Genomic DNA, 25,130 nt, shown 5'->3' on the forward strand with positions numbered 1-25,130 from the left:
GGAAGGAAGGAAGGAAGGAAGGAAGGAAGGAAGGAAGGAAGGAAGGAGAGGAAGGAAGGAAGGAGAGAAAGAAAGAAAGAAAAGAAAAAGAAAGAAAGAAAGAGAAAGAAAGAAAGAAAATGTAGGAATAAAAACTTCAAAACTTGCTATATAGGTGGTATAAATATTAAAATTCTTGGGGCACCTGGGTAGCTCAGTCAGTTAAGTGTCCAACTTCAGCTCAGGTCATGATCTCAAGGTTCATGAGTTCAAACCCTGCTTTGGCCTCCATGCTGACAGCTCTCAGCCTGGAACCTGCTTCACATTCTGTCTCTCCCTCTCTCTCTGCCTCTCCCCTGCTGGTACTCTGTCTGTCTGTCTGTCTGTCTGTCTCTCTCTCTCTCTCTCTCAAAAATAAATAAGAAAACATTTTTTAAATTAAAAAAATATTAAGGTTCTTTTTCAGATTTAATGTGTTACAAAATTGTTCTCTTTGAATTCTGCCTGTCAGTTGACACAGTTTTGCAAAAATTCTGAATAAGCTACTTGAGAAGTTTTCAATGTGACATGCCAAGTCTTAATGAAAAAACATTTTGTGGAAACGTTTACAGACGCCAGCGCAGAAAGTAGTGTATAAACTTTAATTACCTTTGTAAGTCGCTCTATCCTGTGTTTAAGCGATTGCCTTCCTGTTACACACCCAGGGAGGGCACCAGCTCTTGCTGGATAATCATGGCGTTGAGCCTTCCCCCAAAATAAAAGAGCTATATCTGGCACAGGTTAGGGCTCAGCTAGCCAGTGAAACGTCTCCAACAGACAGAGGGAGGGAAAGGACAGGACTGGTGTAGAATCAAGCTTGCCAGGCAAGCATATCTACCTAATACTTTATCCATTTTTGTGGGGTTTTCATCCCTATTTAATTTGATGTTCTTAAAAATGCTAGCTGTGTGTGTCCAGTTCCATGCAGAAGTACGATTTTTGTGAAGTAAACACAAGAGTGTTTCTTAGGCAGTTGGCAGAAATGAACCTAGAATCTCCTAGTATTTCAGGTAGACCCCAGTTTAGTTGACATTCAAAGAAGGTGGCCGAGACATAACCTTTGAGTTGACCTGAGAGTCAACAGAAGTATTGTATCTGGTGCTTTCCCTTTTCACTCAGGTCCTAGACCTACCACTTCTCTGTTGTCCCTCTTACTACCTACAGTGGTGGACAGCTTTTGCCTGAAGAGACCCATTTTTGCCTACGAGTAGGTTAATGTAAATATTCCTGGTAGGACTTTGCTCAAATCCTGGACCAGGAAAGAAAATCATTCTTTCTACTCAGTTCCAGAAATATTGACAAAAGCTTAGAGGAAACTAGCGCACCCCCCCCCCCGACCCCCGACCCTGTCCCATTTATGTCCTCTGGCCATCCCTCCTCTCCAGCCAGGCACTCCACCTGCAAAAGGAATTCATCTCTGCTCTTTCTCTTAAGGCTCCACAATCTGTTGGGAACCCAAGTTCTCTTAGAAATATTTCCCTGGACTGGAAGGCAGCGTCCCCCAACATATGTTCACCTGCCTGCTGCTTTGTCGTTAGTGTTGAGAGTCTGGTATTCCCTTGGCTATCTTTCAGAATTTCCAATAGAGTAACCACTTAACCAGCTAAATGGCTAGAGAGAGATTTATTTTTGTATTTTTAGCATCAGGATGATTGATATCTGAAGATATTCCTGGAATATTTGTCCTTGGGGATTAACTGCATTGTCCTAGATTATGTAAATGTATTCCTTGTGATTTTGTACATTTTTAATATTTGATTTTAACACCATTTACTCTGGGTTATAATCACTAAATGGAGGTTCTTAAGTAATTAATACTACTTTTGTGTGCATTTATTGATTCTTTGTTTTTCTCAGCATAGGTAGTATTTCAAAAATGAAAATGGCTAATTTACTTTTTCTCTCATTAGAAAAGCAATTCAGTAAGCATCCTTAAGCCATCTTACTTCATCCCCATTCATTCTCATTAGCATTGGTAGGCAGCGATTGGATATTCAACTTGTCCTTAATTATTGAGTCATATTTTTTTCATCCAAAAGGATTTATTTCTGTTCATATAGTTCTTTTCTTGAGTAGTGAGTTGAAGCCTCTTATCCCTAAAATGGGCATGACAAGAAGTTGCATATTTTCCACACCCCTTGTTTATTATATATAATGTGTTAAAGATAGTAGCTAAGTCAGCTCTTTGGCAAATCTGAGAAAGCATATTCTGTTATGCCGGGCATATCTGTAAATGAGCCGTGCGGATGAGAACTAGACGGAAGGTTTACAGAGAAATAATGCTGATGTCATTCCATTGGAATGAAGGGGCTGTTACAACCATAAATACATTCTATAGCTAGCAGCTAAGTGTCTAGCTGTATTTCTTTTCTAAGATGGAAAAAATGTGAAGCAAACCAAAGAAGTAAATTGTGTTTATAAAGGGGGATATTTTAATTAGTTTAGGCCTTACAGTTATTCAAACAGTCTGAACTTACAGTTCTTTTTGGAGCAAACATGAAAACCATTATTTGTGGAAGGTTTAAATTTCACATGACACATATTCTCTCTGTGTGTGTGGGTTGTTGTTGCCTTTTTCTTCTTCTTCTTTTTTTTTTTTTAAAGTATATTTGCTTGCTTGTGTATTTTTATTTTAACTTTCCCTTTGCTAAAAAGTGCTTTATTTTCTTGGGAGGAGATTTCTTTTGGGATGAAGAAAAATGTAAATCACTGAGCTGAATCCCCCTTCCTTTTTTTTTTTTTTTTTTTTTTTTTGTCATTTGCAGTTTGGGTGGTTCTCAACTCCTTGGGACATGTTGAAACTAGAGGCTCCCATCTTAACTCCTTTTTAAGAAATTACCTACCTCCCAAATGTGTCTGTGTCTGCAAAACAACATGCCTGTTCTGTTTGGAGCACTGAGAGTACCCTATAATCCTTTTTTATTGATCAGCACCATCTTCACTGCAAGGAAAAGGTTTTTCAGTATTAAGAAGGTAGTGATATGAAAGGTGGGTTGTCATGTCTATCCATATCAGCCATGGTTGCAACAAAATTAAAGCAGGAAGAAAATGATTTTAATCTGTTTGCTTAACTCGTGGCAGTTTTAATGCGAGGAGAAAGAAATACAAGTTGGCCTGTAAGATTTGCCTGTGGATTAATTTCCTTGCTGCAAACCAGGGGGAAGAAGGCAGACATGATAATGAAAAGAACCTCATCCTACAACCCTGTAACAGAACCTTGCATTTTTTTCCTCTTTTTTTTAATTAAAAAAATTTTTTTTAATGTTTATTTCTGAGAGAGAGAGAGAGAGAGAAAGCGAGAGAAAGCATGAGTTGGGGAGGAGCAGAGAGAGAGGAAGACACAGAATCCAAGGCAAGGTCCAGGCTCTGAGCTGTCAGCACAGAGCCCAACGCGGGGCTCGAACCCACGAACCGTGAGATCATGACCTGAGCTGAAGTCGGATGCTTAACCGACTTAGCCGCCCAGGTGCCCCTTAATTTTTTTTAATGTTTATTTATTCTTGGGGGGGGGGGAGGGAAGGTGGGAGAGTATGAGCAGGGAAGGGGTAGAGTGAGAGAGGGACACAGAATCTGAAGCAGGCTCCAGACTCTAAGCTGTCAGCACAGAGCCCGATGTGGGGCTCAAACTCATGAGCTGTGAGATCATGACCTGAGCTGAAGTCAGATGCTAAACCGACTGTGCCACCCAAGTGTCTCCCCCCACCCCCTTTATTCCCCTCTTCTAGGACAATCTGTTGCTCGGCTGTCACACCAGATCCTTTAAGAGGTAAACACAGAGACAAACGAGACATAGTTTTCTTTTGTTAATTATTATTATTATTATTAATTTTGAAAGAGAGAATCCCAAATAGGCTCTGCGCTGTCAGCATGGAGCCGACACAGGGCTCGAACTCACAAACCGTGAGATCATGACCTGAGCCAAAGTCAAGAGTTAGACACTTAACCGACTGAGCCACCCAGGCTCCCCATAGTTTTCTTTTTAATTTGATATGAAAGATTTCCTGAAGACAGATCACCAGAACTATTCTTTTTGGTTTTGCTCATAAATTTTTGTGACCGCATTAGCTGTTCTTCCTCACTCACGATATGTGTGTGTGAGAGCATAAGAGAGGGAGAAGTAGAGACACAGAGAAAGAAAGCATGGCGAGCAAGCGAAAGCTTTACCCAGACTCTGAAATACACTGAATAGCTGAGCTCCGAGGCTGTTTAATGGAAAGGGTGATAATTCATAGACTTCTCCGAGGCCCAGTTAAATCTTGCCTTGGGAGAGGTAGGCCAGGGTCCAAGTGAACTCGGTTATTTAGGTAGTGAGTCGTGAATTTTGGCATTTCGTACCAGACTGCTAGCTTTCGGACAAGAGCTTATTTTACACGTGGTAAGTGTCACTTTAGCTCAGTTAAAGGGATTTTATTTTCACTCTTGTGTGTGCATATTGTATGCCTGGCATTTATTTACCCTTAGCCTGTGGCAGCACAAATGGAAAAGCATTCAGTAAATGTGGTACGGATGCATTTTTCTCTTCTTTTTCCGTATTCACATTTTAGAGTCTTGAAAGAAAGAAGGAATCCAGTCTGGCTTTGATACCGCATTTTTCCTGATATAATGGGGCATTGATTGTCCTGTCACTACCTTTCCTCCCCTCACCCTGCCCTTTGGATTTTTGATCTTCTCTGAATCCTTTGTTTATTTGGCTCCATTCATGCCCTACTTTTTCTTCCCTTTCTCACATACCTTCTGCCCAGATCCAGAGGCCTTTGCTCTATTTCTCTGACAGCCTTCTCCGAGATTTAAAGTGTGTGTGTGTGTGTGTGTGTGTGTGCGCGCGCGCACGTGCGTGTGCACACACACACACACACACACACCCCACCACCAACACCATCACCACCACCAACAACAAAAAACCCCAATACAAACCCTCTCATGGGATCTGGATGGTTTCCCCTGCTGCCTTCCTTCTTCTATGCACCCCGGGGCAAAACTCCCTCTACTCTTGTCTCTCCACATCCTCTCCCTTGTGACCCCCCAGATCCCTATTAATGTGTCATGATGCAGTGAGACGTTCTCTTTGCTTTTGGACCAGGTACTGGTCTTGTATCCCTCGGGGAGATCGCATCTGCTGTCTGAGCCTCAGTTTCCTCATTCATTCCTTCTCCTCATCTGTCAGACGCCTGCAGGTGTCGTACTCAGCACCGAAGGTGAAAACTGTGGTGGACAAAACAGACTTCAGTCCTGCCCACTGTCAGAAGACTGAGCAGAGCATGTCCGTCTTGCAGGGGATGTTGTAAAAATGAGCAAGGTGTTGGCCCCTCAACCAGCACGTAGCTGGGTGCTCAGAACACGTCAGCTTTCACTGCTATAATCAAAGACAAACCTGGACAGTCCTGACCTCTCTTCAGAAGTTGTTTTTATCTCAGTCAGGACCTTTCCCTTGTATTTCTGGCTCTTACCCACAACCCATTCTTTTTCATTTTAAACAGATCTCTACCCCACCCTCTCCCCCTTCTAATCCAACCTCCTTTCTCATTTTATTCCTTTTTCTGTCAAAAGCCTGGCCATTTCTCCTGTCATCTGCGTTTGAAAGCTGGCCAGAGGGAGGGGCCTCCAATTTTTGTGGGACAAAGCGTCCTTTTTTGCTTCTCTCTTTCAGGCCCTGTATCTAGTACATAGTCCTGAGGATACTTCTTTTGCTGAGCTCTTTAGTACTTCCCTTCGTTGTCGAATAGGTGATTATCTCCGCTCTAGTCTCAACCTTTATTACCTCAAGGGTGGGGTGTGGCTTCTGGCTTCTGGTCCTGGTGTCTGCGATGGCGGGAGGAAGCAGTGGCCTCCTCCAGCTGGTTCTGTGCATGTGTCTATTTCTACGAGTGTCTAAAACCATAGGTTCCTGCAAACTCTAGAATAGCCAGAGATTCAGAAAGTTTGGTCTTTGACAACCGAACCAGTTCGTATATTGCAACTGTATTTATTTTACTTTTGTACTGACAATCAACTCCTCAGATATGAGATAAATGTAGAGTCTGCTTAGTACGAGCTTCCAGAAAATGTGAGGGTATGTGTGTGTTTGACTTATGGGTATAAACCATTATCTATATCTTAACAGGATTACATGACTATAAACAAGGGTGTCATTTGGCCTTTTGAATGCGAAGTTTCTTTTTGTTGTAATACAAAACACCTGCAATTTAAACACCAGTCCGTTTCTTTTTCTCACCAAAATAGAAGTAAACATCTTCTAAATAGAATACAGTAAGAAACAATGAAGAACTGATCCTTTTAAAGTTTATGGTGGTGCCAGCTACGAGTCTTATTATTTATTTAAAAATATTTTAATGTTTGTTTATATTTGAGAGAGAGAGAGAGAGAGAGCACGTGCATGCGTACATAAGTGGGGGAGGGGCAGAAAGAGAGGGAGACACAGAATCCAAAGCAGGCTCCAGGCTCTGAGCTGTCAGCACAGAGCCCGATGTGGGGCTCGAGCCCACGAACCGCGAGATCATGACCTGAGCCGAAATCAGATGCTTAATCGGCTGAGCCACACGGGTACCCTGAAGTCTTATTATTTTTCACTTGGGCTTGGTTCATTTATTTAGGTAACAAAGCTATTGAGCTTGGATCACACAGGAATGGTGCTAGGTGCTGTGGGCTAAATCCTGAGTGTGTCCTACCAAAGGGGTCTGCACACTGTAGCCAGCCCCGTGGTCTGTTGTGTGTGAGTCACAAACTGAGGAGATTGTTACGTTTTCACAGGGATATAACAACAAAGAAGAATACGTGACGGTGGTCTATGTGCAAATTGAAAAATATTCACTGTCTGATTCTATTTCTTTTTTTTTTTTTTTTAACGTTTATTTATTATTGAGAGAGTGTGGGAGGGGCAGAGACACAGAATCAGAAGCAGGCTCCAGGCTCTGAGCTGTCAGCGCAGAGCCCGACACGGGGCTCGAACTCACCAATAGTGAGTTCATGGCCTGAGCCGAAGTCGGACGCTCAACCGACTGAGCCACCCAGGCGCCCCTGATTCTTTACAGGAAAAAAAAAAAATTTGCTTTTTTTTGGATCTGTAGCATCTCTGCCTTCCTGAAGTTTATATTTTAGTAGGAAAGAAAAGTAGTAAACGAGAACACATGAATAAGAGAACTTTGAGATTTTGGTAGCCACAAGAAAGGAGATAAGTGGGGCTGCAGAATGACTGGAGGCTGAGCAGGGGGTGGGGTTGAGGTGGGATTCTTTTAAAAGGTGACTTTGAGATTGACCTGAGCAATGAGTATGAACAGCCTCCGAAAGAGCTGGACTTACTAACCTCTCACCCCCTTGTTCCACGTCTCCCATCACCTCCAGTGGCCTGCTTGGCCACAGGGTCAGCTAGATGTTGGTGCTTAGGAAGCCTTCTAGAATGCTCTGTCTTGGGTTACCTATACCAAAGTATGTATCACATGGAATTGCCTGCTGCTTTCATTTTCCCCTCGCTAGACTTGAACTATTTGAGGGTGAGGACACATGTCTTGGTAACCATGTAACTCTAGCATTTACCTCCTAGACTAGGTTTAACAGTTAAATCTGTAACTCAAAATTAGATTACATCAAGTAGGTTGCGAAAGTCAAGGGATTCCTCTGCAAAACAGTCAAGTTTAAAGGCTCTTCCCCTTCTTTTACACATAACTCTTCCCTCCCCCTCCTCTCTACTCTAAGCACTGTCCTCCCTTTGTTTTTAAAACACTTCTTGCCCCGGTGCAAAACTTGCCCGCTTCCCCGTCTTATTAAAAGATATCCTCATCCATCCAGTTGATCAAGCCCCAAACAGGGAATTATCTTTGATTCTGTTCATTCCCTCACCCTTGACTGTCACACCCAGTCCTTTAGCACCCATACCTCCAAAACCAGTTCCGTTTTCACCGTCTTTGCTACCATCCCAACCCAGGCCAGCTCTGTCCTCCTTCACCTGGACCAGTGCGGCAATGTACTGACTGATTTTTCCACGGTCGCTTCTGCCTTCTGTATGTCCATTATTCCTGCAAAGCCAAACAGATCTTTTCAGACTTGGGGGGAAAAAAAAAAGATCACGTCAGTCCCTCTACTTAAACACTTCAGAGGCTGCCCACTGAACTTAGAATAAAACCTGAACTAAAATATCTGAGCTCCGAGCCCTCCATGAATCGGCCACTGTCTCTTCAACCTCATCTCTTAATTGCTCTCAGCCTCTAGCTGCACCCATTTCTCTCCTTCTTAGGACCTTTTATTTTCTGTTGCCTGTTGAGTTATTAGATGGACTCAGTGTTAATCTCGTCAACTTTGTGAATATGTGAACCGAGATAGTGGCAAGTTAGCACAACCACAGTGAAATCCCCACCCCAACGTCCTTCCCATTCTGAATTTTCATGATCCTGTCTGTGGTACCCAAAGTTCACGGTAACAGGCAACTGACTTAATGCTCGCTATAGTTAAAGGCCTTGGAGGAGGAACTTGGCAACATTATTGCCTCCTAATGGTATTAACGGCTTGTCTTTTTTTCTCTCTTTCTCCATGCAGAGTATGAGTTGGAAGTAAAGAGGGTGCAAGACATTCTTTCAGGAATAGAGAAACCACAGGTATGTCTTCTGGATTTCTCAGCACAAATGACACATTCTTAAGCATTTCAAGTGTGCTTTTCTTTTACCACATCGTAGGTAAACAAAAGGGCCCCTTCCTATTGCTGATTATTTATAAACTATGAAACAGTGTTGTTATTAATGGAGCATGAAAATCTAGAACAACAGTCTTCTGTTCTGTCACAATCCACCAAAATGTGTCCTTTATTTAGATATTCTGAATGCAATTAGGTATTCTTCCCTGCTTCCAAGGACACATAGCGTCCCCCTGACACCCTTCCCTCCCACAGGTCTATACAACTGCTTTCTTTTGGCAATTTCCTTGAACCTGTGTAAATATAGTAATAATAATTTTTGAAAGCCTCAGTGATTCCGAGTATTTTTCCAGGTAAATTTCAAAAAGGCATTTAAATATTAGCTGAAAAGAAGTCCAAGATATTGAGTGTAATGGCAAGAAAAAAAAAATTGGTGGGAGTGATGATATTGTGAGGTTTTAGGTCTGATTTTGCCAAATGCTTTGAAATCCAAGTGAAAAATTGAAAACGTTGACTCAGCCTTTCATCTGAGGTCAGAGAGCCAAAGTTCTTTGGATGTTTTCCGGCCCAATTGGAAAACCTTGATCCCTCGTGCGTTTCAAATCCTGAGGCTTTTTAACAGAAGAGCGCAAACATGCCTCAGGGTACACAGTTGAGTTTGACTAAAACCTAAAAGCAGGTGTGTTGGAGTATGGGTCCCACAGGGAACTCCTGGAGCGGGGAGTCTGCACTTACTCTGGTGTAGGGAGCAGGTTGCCACGAAGAGTTTTGGGGCATAGAAGTTACCTAGTCAGGGCTATACTTTTAGGATGCACGGACGGTTGGCAGATGCATCGGGGTGAGAAAAGGATGGACCCAGGGAGGCAGGCACCAAGAATCTGTTACTATAGCTCTGGCAGGAGGGTACAGGAGGCAGAATTCAGGTGGTGGCCCTAGGCGTGTCAAGGAGAGGATGCGTACCGCAACTGCCTAGAGAAGTCAGTAAGGCTTTATGACCGACCTCTTAGATAGCTGGGCTTTCAGGCTCCGATGCCTCCACTGAGGAGTTGCTGCCTCCAAGAGTCTCCCTTGATTGCTGTCCCTGCCCATCAGGTGGGATTCTCCACCTGGTATATAGAACCCCTGTGGGTACTGGGTTCTATATACCCACTGGGGTGGGTACTACCCCCAGCTTCACTGTGCTCTGCGTGTATGTATATGGGTAATACGTTTTACGCCATTTGCTTTTTCCCAGTAATCTGTGAATTCCTCTAGAATGGGTTTGTGTAGTTTTTATGATTTCCAGTGATATTCTTGGACCTGTTGAGTGTGTTTCACTGGCAGGGCACCAAGGAAGTAAATGCAGGGGCAGTCATATATGTCTGGTAGGGCAGTGCTGGGGAGAGAGGGGAACGAGATAGTGATCAGATCACACGCATAGAGTTATAGTTCAAGCTGTGGGAGTAAGAGTGGATGATATTTTTGGCCCGGGGGGGGGGGGGAGTATAGGGAGAGGTTAGAAAAAGCTTGGGGACATAATCGTGGTATATAGTATATATATTCATGGTATAGCAAAAAGAAGGAAACTCCATGAAGAAAACAGGAGTCCTAATCGAGAAGGCGGAACAGCAGGTTATTTGACTGTCTCAAACACAGTCACAGAACTTCACAGGCCTGCCTTCATCACGTGAACACACACTGGGTTTTTCTTGAGTTATTCCTTGTCATTTCTTCACGGCAGAAGTGACAGAGTCTATGTTTGTTAGGATCGTGTGGCTCTAGCAAGATAAAAAAAAAAGCACCATTTAAATGCACTAGTCCTTTCCTTGATTCAGCATTTATTAAGTGCTTACTCTTTACATTTTTTGGAGCAGGGTGGATAGACAAGCTTTTATGTAAACAGATATGACACGAGGTGCAAAATTGGTAAGATTGTCATCTGAGTGGTTAAACAGTCCAAAATGGGTCTCACTAGGCTAGCGTCTGTTGGCAGGCGACATTTTTTCTGGAGGCTCTGGGGAGAATCTGTTCCTTCATGTTTTCCGGCTGCTTCTGGAGGTTGCCTGCATTCCTTGGCTCACGGCTCCTTCCGTCCTCCTGTCTCCTCCTCTGACTCTGACTTTCCTGCCCCGCTCTTTCACTTATAAGGACCCTTGTCACTACACTGAGCCCACCCAAATAATCCAGGATTGTTTCTGTCTCACACGATCTGCAACGAATCACATCTGCAAAGTCCCGTTCACCTTTTAGGGCAACTTATGCATAGGTTCCAGGGATTAGGATGGGGACATATTACGGGGGTCATTCCTTCCCCCTTGGCCCTGCCTCAACCTTCTCTGCCTGGTGATCGCCCACTCGTCCTTCCCAGCCCAGTTAGATGTTGACACATTTTTCCTCCCTTCCTCTTCTCCCCTGTCTCTGTCTGAAGGTCTTATTCATGACTGGGTCTTATTTGTCTTTGTGCCTCTAATCCCTAGCACTGTCCTTGGCACCTTGCGAACCTTTAACAAATATTTGCTGAATAAACGTGTGGCAGACCGCAATGGCTGCAGCTAGGTTCTGGCAGGGGAGACAAATGCCTGAAGGCCCGCCAGCGTCAGATGAGGTTCGGCCAGCATGGTGGAATGTGGGGACAGCCTGGTGCCAGAGCTGCAGGCAGAGGCCTGGAGAGCAAGGGCCTCTGCCTTGCATTCTGGCCCTCTGGGCCTTTAGCCGTCTCTGTGACCTTGGGTAAGTTCCATGACCTCCCTGAGCCTCGGTTTCCTCACCTTCCAAAGGTAGGATGATACATACCATGTGGGACTATGGGAGAAGTAAATCATAGAGTATTTAGAGAGGACTTGGGATAGGGTATTTCTCTGGAGTTGATAGCATATCAGTATGCAAAAGTGAAATTCCCCACCACGCTCTGAAATGGGAGAGGGGTGTCCAGCTGCCTTCCAGGGAAAGAAGCAGAGTTCAGCAAGTTGGGCATTTTGTTCCTGATTTTTTTTTTCTTTCAGCCACATCTGATAACACGTCTAAATAAAAGGCACATATTTTTTCTCTGAGATTTGGTAGATGGTTTGTGTTAGGTGTAGAAGGAAGTTTTAAGATTTGTGGGTTCCGGTCATCTTTCTAGAGCTTTGGGCACACTGAGTTGAGCAAGTCATTTACTCTACAGAAACCTGGATACTATAAAGATCCAAATACTGAGTCACGGAGTAAAACCGTACGGATTTGCTAGGTATTTGTCCTGAGACTGTAAGAGTTAGGTGCCTTGGGGACCAGAGTCCTAGCCACTGCTCTGTCAGAGAAACAATTTTGCTCCTGTTCTAAGTGATTGAGGAATAAACCTCTCCCAGTACCTGCCACCTCCAGCCTTTGATCTGCTCTGATGACAGTGCTAGATGCAGCCTCCCACTTACCGCCGGGCTGTTTATTTTCAGGATGTAAATAAATGTAACCTGCATTGTTTCCCTCCGCTAATGTTTAGCTTGTGGGAACAATTGATTTGTCGGTTCCAGAAGTGAGTGCACTGACCTAAGAGAAACAATTGCCCCTCCAAGAAGCCATTCCTCGAAAAATAAACAACAGTGTATCTGAAAACGTTTGGCAGTTCTTAGCACTTGAGGGATTATAGAAACAGATGATGGTGAAATTCCTAGATTTGAGTCTCTCTTTTTTTTTTTTTTTTTTTTTTTGAGTAACGATCTCTGACCTTTTGCTTTTAACTTTTCCATTGTGTTATTATTTTTCATGATGGTACTTCTGAAGTGAAGCCAATATTTCCATGGTAATATTTCCTTAGCGTTCTCCCTAATTGGATCTGCAGGCCTCCCACATAGTTAACTCCAAAGTCCTGACCAGATTTAGAAGCTACTTACTTACTCAGAAATATTTTTTAACATGGGAGGAACAGTGTAGTAACTTGATGAGAGTAAATGGTATTTTTGTTCCAAATAATAAATATAATTTGCATATAATATGGCCTAAGAATTAAGATAGTAACATTTTACAGAAAAGTACTAAAATAATGAACAGGAGAGAGGGGGCACAAGGTGAGAGAAAGATGGTGTATCAAATAGCGACGCGATCATACAGTCTTAGGTCCTAATGGATATGCACATATATACGCTTTTAACTAGCAACTGTCCTCAAGCTGGAGTCTACGTTTAACAAATATATAGGCAACAACGATTTCTAGTCAGGATGTAATTATTTAGAAATAAATGATGGTTTTATGACTCCTTCGAGATACTTCAAAACAGTTTAATTTCTCTGAAGTCTTGCTACTCGTAACGTCCCCAACAGACCTTTTACATCTCTGGTGCCAAACAAAGTGTCAGTTTGGGTCTTGCCCAATGATTTTGTAACTAGAGATCATTACTTTTATTATCATCATAAAGGAGATTGACTTCTCTTTACAGTCTGATAATTAAACATCAGGAAGTCAGTTTGTGTTATGGCTTCTAATCTTCTTTCGGATGTCAGCCATGATGCTCCTTGTGACTGTCAGATTAGCTGCCCTCGTGTAGTTCAGTGGTCACTGCTGGTGAGAAAGTTTTCCCCACGGAGAGAGAGAGAGAGAGAGAGAGAGAGAGACAGACAGACAGACAGACAGACAGGGACTTAGAAGTTACTGCTCCTCTGAGATTGCTTTCACTCTGAAGTAGGCCTGAATCAGTCAGAGTTCTTAGAGCTCGGGTCTCTCATTAAGGTTATCACCTCCCTGGACACTTAGAGTGTGCGTCTGGTGCTGAGGGTTCCCCTTTACGTGACATTCTCTTGAAGGGCACCATGCAATTTCCTGGCATCATCCTTGAAATGGAAGTGAGTTCCAAGTTCTAACAGAGACGAGGCATTCTTTCTCTAGGGAGGATTCCAGTGCCTTAAAGAATGGAAACCTGAAGCCCTGGAGTCTGAAAGAGAGGGAACAGGAGTACAGGGGGGAATTGGTTCCAGACCAGTGGTAGTAATCTAGGTGGCAGGCTGCTTAGCTCCAGGAAAGAATTCTCAGAAGCCATGGCTGCTGTCCTTTGAAAATGATGTAGAGTTCTCAAAGTGTGCTTCCCACAGTCTGGCCTATTGGAAGAGTGCATGTGCACGGAGACCTGCGTTCAGAGGACAGTTTGCTTTCTTAAGGCTTGCTCATGGGAATTAGAGAGGGCGCCTGGGTGGCTTAGTCCATTAAGCGTCTGACTTTAGCTCGAGTCATGATCTCACAGTTCGTGAGTTCGAGCCCCGCATCGGGCTCTCTGCTGTCAGCACAGAGCCCGCTTCAGATCCTCTGTCCCCCTCTCTCTCTCACGTTATCTCTGGGGGTGCCTGGGTGGCTCAGTTGGTTAAGCGTCTGACTCCTGATCTCCGCTCAGGTCACGACCTCACGGTTCCTGGAATTGAGCCCCACATCCGGCTCTTTGCTGACAGCGAGGAACCCACTTGGGATTCTTTCTCTCTCTCCTCTCTCTCTCTCTCTCTCTCTCTCTCTCTCCCTCCCTCCCTCCCTCCCCTGCTCTCTCTCTCATTCTCAAAAATAAACATTAGAAGAAAAAAAAATCAGGAAGTCCGTTAGTTTTATGAGGTACCAGTACCTCAAGATGACTCATTAATGGTGTATCAAAGAATGCAGCAGATATCCTGGTATGCATTGTAGAAGCACTGCCTTAAAATCTAGTCAGGAGAATGAATGCACAAATAACCAAGTAAGGCACAGTACAATGAAATGATTGCCCAGCATAGGTACCAGCAGAATGTGACCAGAGCACAAAGAAAACAGTGGTTGATTCTCAGCATGGATTTAGGCAGGAATGTACAGAAACCTTTCCAGAATCGCCCGCAAGCTGCTCTGGGTCTCTCTGTGCCATGGGTCTGCCATGAGGCCATCTCTCACGCATCCGTCTCTCTTCACCATGTTGGTGCTCTTTGAGGCAGAGATCCTATGTTAGAAAGCAGGAAAGTCAGAAGCTAAGTTATAGGGGCATGAAAGGGAATGGCATCCTGAAGGGGTGTGTAGCACAGGAGGGTCGGGGGACAGGGCAAGAGGAGATGCTAGTCTGGAGTCATGGCACAAAGGGTGGAGTTTGATTCTTAAGAGTGTCTCCCCAGAGTTTTTTAAGAGGTATGTAATGCTGGTCTGCCATCCCCTGTGTCTCCTGTATCACAAACTCAGACTGTCTCACTCCCTTTGATTTTTATTTTTCATTCAACAGACATTTACTAAGCAACCACTGCTCACAGTTGAATATGACTTGGGTCCTGTCCTTAGGAAGTCCCACAGTCCGGTGGGAAAGGTAGACAAATGCCCTAAACTCGATTTGCAGAGGTAAAGATAACCAGGTGCTGTAGAACAGAAGAGTGATGACAGGTGAAAGACTTCAGGGAAGTTTACGTGGGGATAGTGAGGGCTGGCTAGGTCTTAAATGATGAGCAGGGATTTGACTAAATAATTGGTTAAATAGATCTTGCTGCTTTGTCTGTGTGGAATAAAAATGATATGGAGGGGTCGCTGCTAAACTTGGAAAGAATGACAGCCTGAAAAGAAATTCAGTATTCACGGTCCATATTATTCATGTTTTTAAATTATTTTGTATTACATTTTAATACTCTGTATCGATCAGATGGTGACAAAAATGGATGAAAAAAAGGGGAGACTGAATAGTTTACGCATCTCTACCCATAGACTAATAATCTGTCACTATAAAGTCTTTATGAACATGAAGCTTTAGCATGTATGTTAACCCTTGTTTTTAATATTATTGAGACCAGTATCCAGAGAGCAGCAAAATAACCTTTAGAAAATTAGAACATCAAAGTTCTGTTGATTTATTGCAAAGAATTAGACTGTGCGTTAGGTTGAGTTTCTCCAGAAATGGACTCTAAAACAAAGATTGGAGTGCAAACAGTGTATCTGGGAGGGGGGGTGCCCCAGGAAGCACCAGCTAGAGTGGGCACCTGGGATGGAAGGGCAGGAAGCCCACTGCAGGGTCTCTTTAGTGGGCAGGTTACGGCCCGAGGTGGCTGGAGCTCAGTCCTGCTGAGGAACAGTGGCGTGGAACCTGCCTCAGTGTAGTTGGTTCTAAGTAAAGGAAGAAAGTTGGGATGTTTGAAGGTGCCAGAGTCCTTTGTTCAAATGAAGTCTTACACAGAGGCTTCCCCAAAAAGACAAAGGCAGAGCTTAGAGAGGTAAAACATCACCTCCACACACATTTCAGCCTGAGCCATGGTTCTCCTCCCCCATCACTGGGTTCTCCCAGAAACTGAGGCCTTCAACGAGGGTGATTTGAAAGGTACTGGCATGGGAGGCTCAGAGGCAAGCGGAAAGTACCTGCGGACATGGCTCCTTCCATGTAACGTGATGGCCATCGTGGAGATCACTGAAGTCTCACACTCAACTTCTTACCTTTAAAAAAAAAAAGCTCCCAAACAAGACTGATGACTTTACTTTCTGGAGGATCTAATGTGAATTACGTTATAAGGACAGATGCTTTAGGAGCTATTTTGGACACCAGGACTTTGACAGAAAAGTACTATATATGATGTGTTTTTCATTGTAATTAAAATTGTTCGCCTTGCATTAACACTAAGCCAATTTTATGCCACTACTAATCATGACAAAAATGTTACTGGAAGAAGTAGTGTCTGATGTGTATGAAGTGGATTTGAATAATTTTGTCTCTGTTTTTCTTCCCCAGGTTTCTAATATTCAGGCAAGAGCAGTTGTTTTGTCCTGGGCTCCCCCTGTTGGACTTTCCAGTGGACCCCACAGCGGTCTGTCTTTCCCCTACAGTTATGAGGTTGCCTTATCAGACAAAGGACGAGATGGAAAATACAAGATAATTTACAGGTAGCATATATTTCCATGTGTTTTGCTCTTCTGCTAAGCTGTGCAGTTGGAGTCATTAAGGAAAATAAGAAACAGGAAAAGTTTAGAGGCTTTGCAAACTTTTCTTTAAATAGTTCATTTTAAGAATTAGTGATAATTATGATGTCAAGAGTTATTTTTGTCCAGAGTAATTACCAGTCAGAAATGACTTCTGTAGAGCTATTTGATGTTGATGAAATATCATTTGGTTATGTTAGTTTGTCATATAGTACTAAAGAAAAATTTCCATTAATGTCTGTCAGGGTTAAAAGTGAGTATGATTTTTAATTTTTATGTACATCAATCATGCACTTACGCGGTTACCTTTTTCGACCCAGACCATTTTCTGGTGTTTTCTTGAAATTCTCTAATATGGTTTCCTTCCATTTTATCCTGTTTCTTACCATCTACAATAGGTTTCTAGCCTGTAGTAAAGATGCCTTTAGAGCATTTCATTCCAAGACTTTCTTAAATAAGTTTAGCTCACAGGGTAGGGGATTGTCCCTTCTGTGTTACCAACTCCCAGATATTAACCATCTAAATGATTTATAGCCATGTCCTAAATGTGATTAAAAATTTTCAGGGTCAGGCCTTTTCTCTTTTGTAATTGCTAGGCACCGCCCACATTTGCAGAGCAGGAAATCAGAGCATCAGTCTTGTTTTCACTGCTTGTTTGACCTCCCTTTGAGTGGCCCCCAGAATGACCACTAGAGGCCAGCCTAGCGTGGTCACACAAACTGCACTTCTTCCTCTGCCGGAGAGGCTGGCTCTCTGTCCCGTTTCCCTGCTGTACCAGTGCCACCAACCTTGTATCTCCCCAGCCCTGTTGTGAGTTCTTAACTTGCTCCAGGACATGTCTTCTGCACTAAGAAGATGGGTAAGAGACAGGGAAGGAGGCCCATTAGGCACTCTCTCCTCCCCTCACTGCCCACTGTGCCTCCATTGTCCCCTCCCTGGACTCCTGCAGGGATGTCCTCAGCCTCTTCCAATGTCTCCTCTCCTCCTGCTACCTAGCCTCCACACGACATAAACCGGGTCACACTGGGTCAGTCCCCACTGAAGACACTGCAGTGATTCCCCACTATACTTAGAAAAAAAAAAAATCCTAACTCCTTACTCCAGCTCACAGCTATTTGGTTCTATTTTGAGAAGTCCACATTGGTCAAGAAATACAGAGCACCGTTTGCCCCAGCCGTACCAAGAAACCATGAGATTCTGTCCACGCCAGATGACCACCAGTGGCAGGAGCTGGTCTCAAGTGACCAGGGGGCTAGGCAGATAACGTTAAGTGAGAAAAGGAGGAAGATTGGGGATGGGGTGCACAGGAGCACCCCTGCCTTCCTCTGAAGGAGCAGCCACCGCTCACCTAAAATAGGTTGGTGCCATAAGGGAATGCAGGCCTTAGAATTGCTGATTTCTTTGGATTTTTTCCCCAAAAAAATCCTGAAAATCTGAATTTTTATGTAAGCTTTCCTAATGCCAGACTCATTCAGCAAATGCAAAACCACATTAAACATACAGTGCAGGTCAGACATCAGAATTATAGGCAGGGTGTGGACATTGGCCTCCAGTTGGCAACTTTAAAAACATATTTTTATTTAAAATTATTTCAAACTTATAAAATGTTGCAAAAATAAAGGGATCAAGGAATATGCATAGACCCTTTACCCAGATTCACCTATTGGTAGCTTTTTATCCTGTTTGGTTGACCACTGGAGTACTCTTTCTCTCCTCCCAATCTGTATTTTTTCCCATTAGTTGTATATATCATGGCCTTTTACTGCAAAATTCTTCAGTATATTTCCCAGGAATAAGGATATTTTCTGACATCGCTGCAGTGTAATTACCAGCTTCATAAATTTGCATTGATAATATACTTTGATCTAGTCCATCGACCACACGCTGGGTTTGTCAGTTGATTAAATAATGTCTTATAGCATTTTCCTTCCCCTCTAGGGCAGAATCCTGGCCAGGGTCAGATATTGCAGTTTGTGCTCATACGTCTTTCACCTTTAATTTGGAACACTAACACAGTATTTTGGGGCACAGAGATTTTTGAAGAGTATGGTCATGTGCCGCCCCCCCCCCTCCGAATAATAACCCTCACCTTTTAAAAACTTTCAATGGAACATTTCTTATTTTGTCACGGCTTTTGCCTCATGGCTAAGTTAAGTTTCATTTGCAACTTCTGGTCATATAACTGGGTTTCATTTATGTAAGAGAGCTACTGATTGGTATGTGTATATATCAGAGAGCTATTAGGATTGATATGTGAAGGAAAGCACATTGAAATTTCTTCAAGAGAGATGAGAAGTTGAAGCAATTGGGGTTCCTTCCACGGTGAGTCTGAGAACTACCTTCGGTTGACAACTGGAATAGTTATTTTACACTGAAAATTTATCTCTGTGTTTAATTTCCTTCCTTATTTATTTGTTTTTATGTATTTACTTTGAAGAACTGATAAGGCCTTTTGGAACTTTTATTAGTATGTTAATCTCACCATTTTCCCGATCTAGGATAGTATCATTGAAAGGAATCTAGGGGTGCCTGGGTGGCTCATTGGTTGAGCGTCTGACTCTTGATTTCAGCTCAGGTCATGATCTTACAGTTTGTGGGATCAAGCTCCGCGTCTGGCTCTGTGCTGACAGTGTGAAGCCTGCTTGGGATTCTCTCACTCTGCACCTTTCCAGCTCATGCTCTTTCTTTCTCTTTCAAAAAATAAATAAGTTTAAAAAATATATATATATATACATACGTGTGTGTGTGTGTGTGTGTGTGTGTAGAATCTAATTTCCTAGTTCAGAAGGGTAGTAATACCAAATTGGCAAGTTTATTTCTGGTTTATGGTAGAATCAGACATAAGAGTTCTTTAATCATTGCTGGTACATGATGACGAGACCCAAATCCAAAATCAGTCTTACTGTTGAAGCTGGTATCATTGACTAATAAATGATTTTTCTTTGCAGTGGGGAAGAATTAGAATGTAACCTGAAAGATCTCAGACCGGCAACTGATTATCATGTGAGGTGAGTTAGGATATGAGAGCTGACCTGTGTTGGGCATTCAGATTGCTAAAATAAATCGTGTGCCTCTTTTAAAAAGTTTATGGTTAACAGCATTTTCCTAACCAAAAGTTGCTGTTCCTTGGCTCATTGGCCATTCATTAGTGTTCTGCCCTTGAGAATGTAGTGATTACACGGAAGTGTTTCTGGTAATAGAAAAATAGATGATACACTGAATCAAATTTTAAAAACTATTTTAAAGATAAATTGTATATAGTCTAAGATCTTTTGGACTGTATGGTTCAATATATATAATGTTTCCTTTCTATAAAACAAATGCATTTTTTTGCCATTGGTAGATCAGTTGTTTGTGATAGCCCATACCTATCTACTGTATGTTCAGCACAAGTGACTAAGTTCTGCCATGTTCCAAGAACACCTTTGGACCTTAAAAGTCAATAGGTTTTGAAAAAAGACAAGTAATGCATATATCAAACTATCTCTGATAAGAATTAACCCAACTTGGCAAAACAGTGAAACAGTGAATCCATATAATCTGAAAGATAGTCTGAAATCTGTACTGTGATTTTTCTGGAGTCTCTGCTGTGACTACTCTGGAAGGCAGGGCTATAACTAATCTTAGAAAGAAATACAGCCAACCGCAGACTTGTGAAGAGGAAAGTATTACATGAACTTGTGCAGAGCTCATCTAATTATTTAAAGATACATTCACATATCCACTTGCAAATAGGTTTCTGAGTGTGGTCCGTAACATTTTTTTAAATTTCAATTTTGACTTACAATTTTTTTTAATTTATAAGTTGACCAGAAATGGTAATTTTATCTAAAAGAGTACACAACAACGGTTTCTCTCTCCATTCTTCAGTTATGTATGTGTATGTCAGAATTGTGTAATAGAATTGCAACATCAAGCACACGTTCTTTATTATACTTACCAAAGGTTCCTTTGTAATGGAGTAGAGGGAGCATAGCCTAAAAGGAGGAGCATACATTAATTATGAGGAGGCTTGCGTTCTAGTCTGGTTCTGCTGTGAATTAACTGTCGTAACTATGCTTAATCACATAGGTTGGAGGCCACAGTTCTTTCTATAACAAAGGTAGGAGAGTAGGGATGTGTTCAGATTACGATACTTTATAAGCCATGTAAACGTTTAAATTAAGTTTAAAGCAATACATAAAAGCAAGGTGTTTTATATGCAGTTTTAAAGTGCTTATCTGCCTTGTTGCTGCATTGTTTAGAAGAACTCTGTTGCAACTGTCTCTTCCTGTTCATATCAAAACATTTGGGTTTTGAATCAGTTAGCTTCAGCCCAAACATATTGAATTTTTCAGTCTATACAAACAAAAAGATTTGTGTGCTTTGTGAAACTGAGATGATAGTAGAAATACTTTACTATTTCAAAAGGTTGATTTAACAGCAAACCAGAGCATGTAACACCGTATAGGGAGCCATGTAAATGTTCTCCATTAGTCGTCAACATATGTTTCCTTTTCTCTCCATCTTTTTTAACAGTTTATTGTTACTGCTTTATAAAGGTTCACTTTATTAATTTTCTGCTCATTCATGAGCTAACAATGTCTTTTTAAAGACACTTAAATGTCTTCAGGAGTCTGCCCTTTATTTGCCATCCCGTCTGTAGCTTGCCTTCATTTCTTTCTGACTTGTCTTACAAAGGGTGAATTCTGACAAGATTGGCTCATCAGTTCTTTTACGGCCACGTCTTAGGAACATCTTGAACTTCTGGGCAGATAAAAAGGAGTAATTAATGAACTCCCCAAGAGGAATAGGGACATGAGGTAGTGCCTCTCTAGAGGCTTTGGATCCAGACTTTGTCCTGACACATCTGGGACCTCTTGTAACATACATGACACATAGGTGACATAACACCACAGCCTAAGGCACCACCAACTGTCATTTGGTCTCTTTCTCTGCTTGCCAGAGAGAGAGAAAATTTTCCCTCTCTTCAGTAGCAAGCTCTTTGAGTATTTAAAAAAAAAAAAAAAAAAAAAAGAGTCTCTCCTAAGAAAAATGTCTACAGTCCAGATTTTACTTTTTTCTTGTCTGGCCCACAGTTCATATAGATCATTCCGTCTCTTGCCTCTTATGGTCTTTCATTTTTCAAGCGAGAGAAGAATCGAAATCCTTCCTGTGCCTGCTTAGATTAGCTTCCTCTGCCTTGAATAGCTTTGGTGAGGCAGCGTGACACATAGTGGACAGAGCTTGGAATTGGGGGTTAATGGCTCAGTCACTTGCTAAGGGGGTGTGCCGAGGCAAGCCATTTAAACTTAAATGGCCTTGTTTTCTTGTTTCTCATAAAATGAGAATAATAATGATACCGGCTTCAGGAAGATGGTGTGAGAACAAATGAAGTGTATGTGCAAACCTACCATAAATCTGGAAAGTGTATAAATGTTTTTGTTTGCCCAGAGTTGCTGCAGTGTTTCCACACTCTGATAATAAAAAAAAAGACTTCATGATGCAGTCCTTTGAACCTGTGTATAGTTCGACCATATCACTTACTATTTTATTGGGATAAAGATATATACCATACTTGACACTGTCAAAAAAAAGGAGCAAAATCTCTTTTTCTGATGCAGTGGAGTTAATGTTCTCGAAGCCTTAGTTCCAGGAATGTCCACTTCTATCAAATACAGCAGCCTCAAATAAATGTGAAATTTAAAAGTCACCTATAAGACCTCAAAGGCTGTGTGGAATTTGTTTTCTCGGTCATTTCCATAATATAGGAGCTGCAAAAGAATTCCGTTATTGTACAGCCGCAAAACGAGCAATTATATTCATTGCCATTTTTATTTATTTGTGCATTACCAATTTAGAAAGTGTCACCCCGGTGAGAGTCTGGAGAGCCAAGGATGGAAACAATGAGATATTTCTTTCGGCATTTCCAAGCAGGCTACCTTCTCCTTCCCGTTCTTAATATTGCACACTTTGACGAAGGCCTGCAGAAGTCTCCGTTCAAATCACTCTTCAATACAGTGAAAGGTTTCTTTCTCAAATCGTATACTGAAGTCCCATCTGTGGCTTCTGTTCCTAACATTTCTTGCTGCCTTTGATTTTGCGACTCTGATTCCCTCCCCTTCATTCTGTTGGTTCCCTGTCTTTATTCGGTGCTTTTTCTCATTTTCAACTTTTTTCTCCCTTATGTTAGTATCGTTTGAGGTCACCCATCAGATATACAAACTTTTTTTTTAATTTTTTTTAAATGCTTTCATTTATTTTTGAGACTGAGAGAGACAGAGCATGAGCAGGGGAGGGGCAGAGAGAGGGGAAACACAGAATCTGAAGCGGGCTCCAGGCTCTGAGCTGTCAGCACAGAGCCCGACGCAGGGCTCGGACTCACGGAGTATGAGATCATGACCTGAGCTGAAGTCGGACCCTTAACTGACTGAGCCACCCAGGCGCCCCTACAAACGTTTTTGTAAGCAGCAGTGTCTCAGTCATGGATCGTGGATGCTGTCATTGAATGTCTGGTGCTTAGCATCAGTTCCTGGGCAAGACAGCTCATGACTTCTTGTCAGCAGCCCACTGCAGTTATGGGAGTCATTTATTAGGAGACCAGTGGCATTTATATGTAAGTATATAGGTTTATGTACATAAACGTTTATATTCATTTAGCTATATGAATATTTACACATACGCAAAAATACCTAATTGGTATTCTAATTGGTAGTTACAGAATTAGTACTGACTTTGAAATAATCATTTTATTTGGGAGTCAAGAATTTATATTTTTATCAATAATAGGATAATCAGGAATTTGAGTGAAGGAATGGATAGCAATTTTATGACACAATTTGAAGCAGTTTTCCAGTCATTGGCATTAACAGTTTGGCAAAGAAGTTGTCCAGAAATGATATCATGTAGCAACATTTCTCAGAAAAATTATGTGATGAAACATTTCCAAAAATACGGTTGACCATCTCAGTACAGAATTATGAAATAGGTGTTATTGACTAGAAACTGTGGCTCCTACTATGTTACAGATGTGCTGGAGGAAGTTGGAGGCAAATTTCTGAAATTCTTGGAGCACCTGTTTCATAATCATTTAGTCAGTATTTAAGCTGAAACAAATGTGAAAATGTAACACAAGATTAATCATATCGTTAGAAAAATGTGTCCTTCTTCGCTGTGATAAATGCAAAAGGAACTGAACTTTTTGCTGATTTATTTAACCTAAGAAACTGATCCTACCCCGCTGATGCTCATATCGCATGATGGTATTTAGAGAAAACACATCACCATCATATGAAAAACATTTTTGCGACCTTCTTAAAAATCACCATTTCCAGAGACATTTCGCTAAAAGTTACTGGTAAACACAGCTGGTGGTTATGACAATTAGTTGCTGTCTATTTACTGAACAACTTTAACTGACCGATACATCATGGGGTACTTAGATACTATGTCAAATTTTACATACTGTGTATGGCACATTTATATTGCCATATACAATGGATCTTGTTTCCTTTGTGGACAGAGTTTTATGAGTACAAAACACTGACCCCTAATTTCAACTGTAACATTCTTTCAGTTGAAAGACCAGAAAAATAATTCCTTGTGGCCCAGACAACTATGTCTCTCCAACGTCCTCAAATTTTTACTTCTGCCACCAGGATCTTCGTTCCTCCCGACAAGAGTCATCCTCCCAACCTGCCTCTGTCACTCATGTTCTCTAGGCTAATAAGTATGGATTTCCCAAGAATCTCAATAAAGAATGAACTTGACAGAGTCCAAATCTCCCCAGATAAGTAACTGCAGTCTGCCAGCCCTTCACAGGGCCTGTCCCTGTCCCTGCCTCATTTCCTCTGCTCTATTCTCCATGTAGATTTTTGGTGCTGTTTTTGTGAACATTTAGTACCCAGTATACCTGAGTATAGTCTGAATAAGCAAATGCCCAGTGATTATAAAGTGAAATCTACTAGGAACCTAAGCGGGTAAAGAGCTGGGTAAAAGGCAGTGGACAAGCAAATTTATTGCCAGGAAGACAGTAAGAGATGGGGAGGACTCTGAACTGGATAACACCTGCCCCATCCAAAGGCAGACTGTTCTCACTTTTATCTTGAGTACTATCAGGCAGGTATGCCGCTGTGTTGCTAGAAGCAGAGGTTCATTTTTCTAAATGAGAGATCTCCCGAACTTTTTGTCAGTGTTGGCTTAACCTTTAACCTTCTGTTTCAGAAAATTTCAGATACAGTCAAAAGTGGAGAGTAATTGGGGTGCCTGGGTGGCTTAGTTGCTTGAGCGTCTGACTTAGTCTCAGGTCATGATCTCGTGGTTTATGAATTCGAGCCCTGCGTTGGGCTCTGTGCTGACCACTCGGAGCCTGGAGCCTGCTTCGGATTCTGTGTCTCCCTCTCTCTCTGCCCCTCCCCACCTCGCACTCTGTCTCTCTCTCCCTCCCTCTCAAAAATAAATAAACATTAAAAAAAATTTTTAAGTGGACAGTAATTGATGGGTTTTCATATACCCATCATCGAGCTTCTTATTCCCTTGCTGCCCCTCCCTCCTCCTCCTACCCCACAGCTATGTTGAAGTCCAATCCAGACACCATCGTGTTTCATCTATGAACCACATTACCGTCATCACATGCCCATCCAAGATAAGCAAAAATGATAACATTCCTTAACG

General features: G+C 42.2%; 1 protein-coding gene across 6 annotated transcripts in view; it reads left to right on the forward strand.

The window, feature by feature from the left end:
* FNDC3B (fibronectin type III domain containing 3B) overlaps positions 1-25,130 on the forward strand; it is a 360,687-nt gene that overhangs the window by 249,073 nt on the left and 86,484 nt on the right. For all 6 annotated transcript variants that reach the window (XM_040480759.1, XM_040480762.1, XM_040480760.1 and 3 more), the window contains 3 exons: positions 8,545-8,603; positions 16,291-16,442; positions 19,427-19,486. In XM_040480759.1, the coding sequence (XP_040336693.1) occupies positions 8,545-8,603; positions 16,291-16,442; positions 19,427-19,486 (271 nt within the window). The remainder of the gene's footprint in view (positions 1-8,544; positions 8,604-16,290; positions 16,443-19,426; positions 19,487-25,130) is intronic.

This window comes from Herpailurus yagouaroundi, unplaced genomic scaffold, assembly GCF_014898765.1.
Source record: "Herpailurus yagouaroundi ecotype Mexico unplaced genomic scaffold, PumYag 159, whole genome shotgun sequence".
NCBI lineage: Eukaryota > Metazoa > Chordata > Mammalia > Carnivora > Felidae > Herpailurus > Herpailurus yagouaroundi.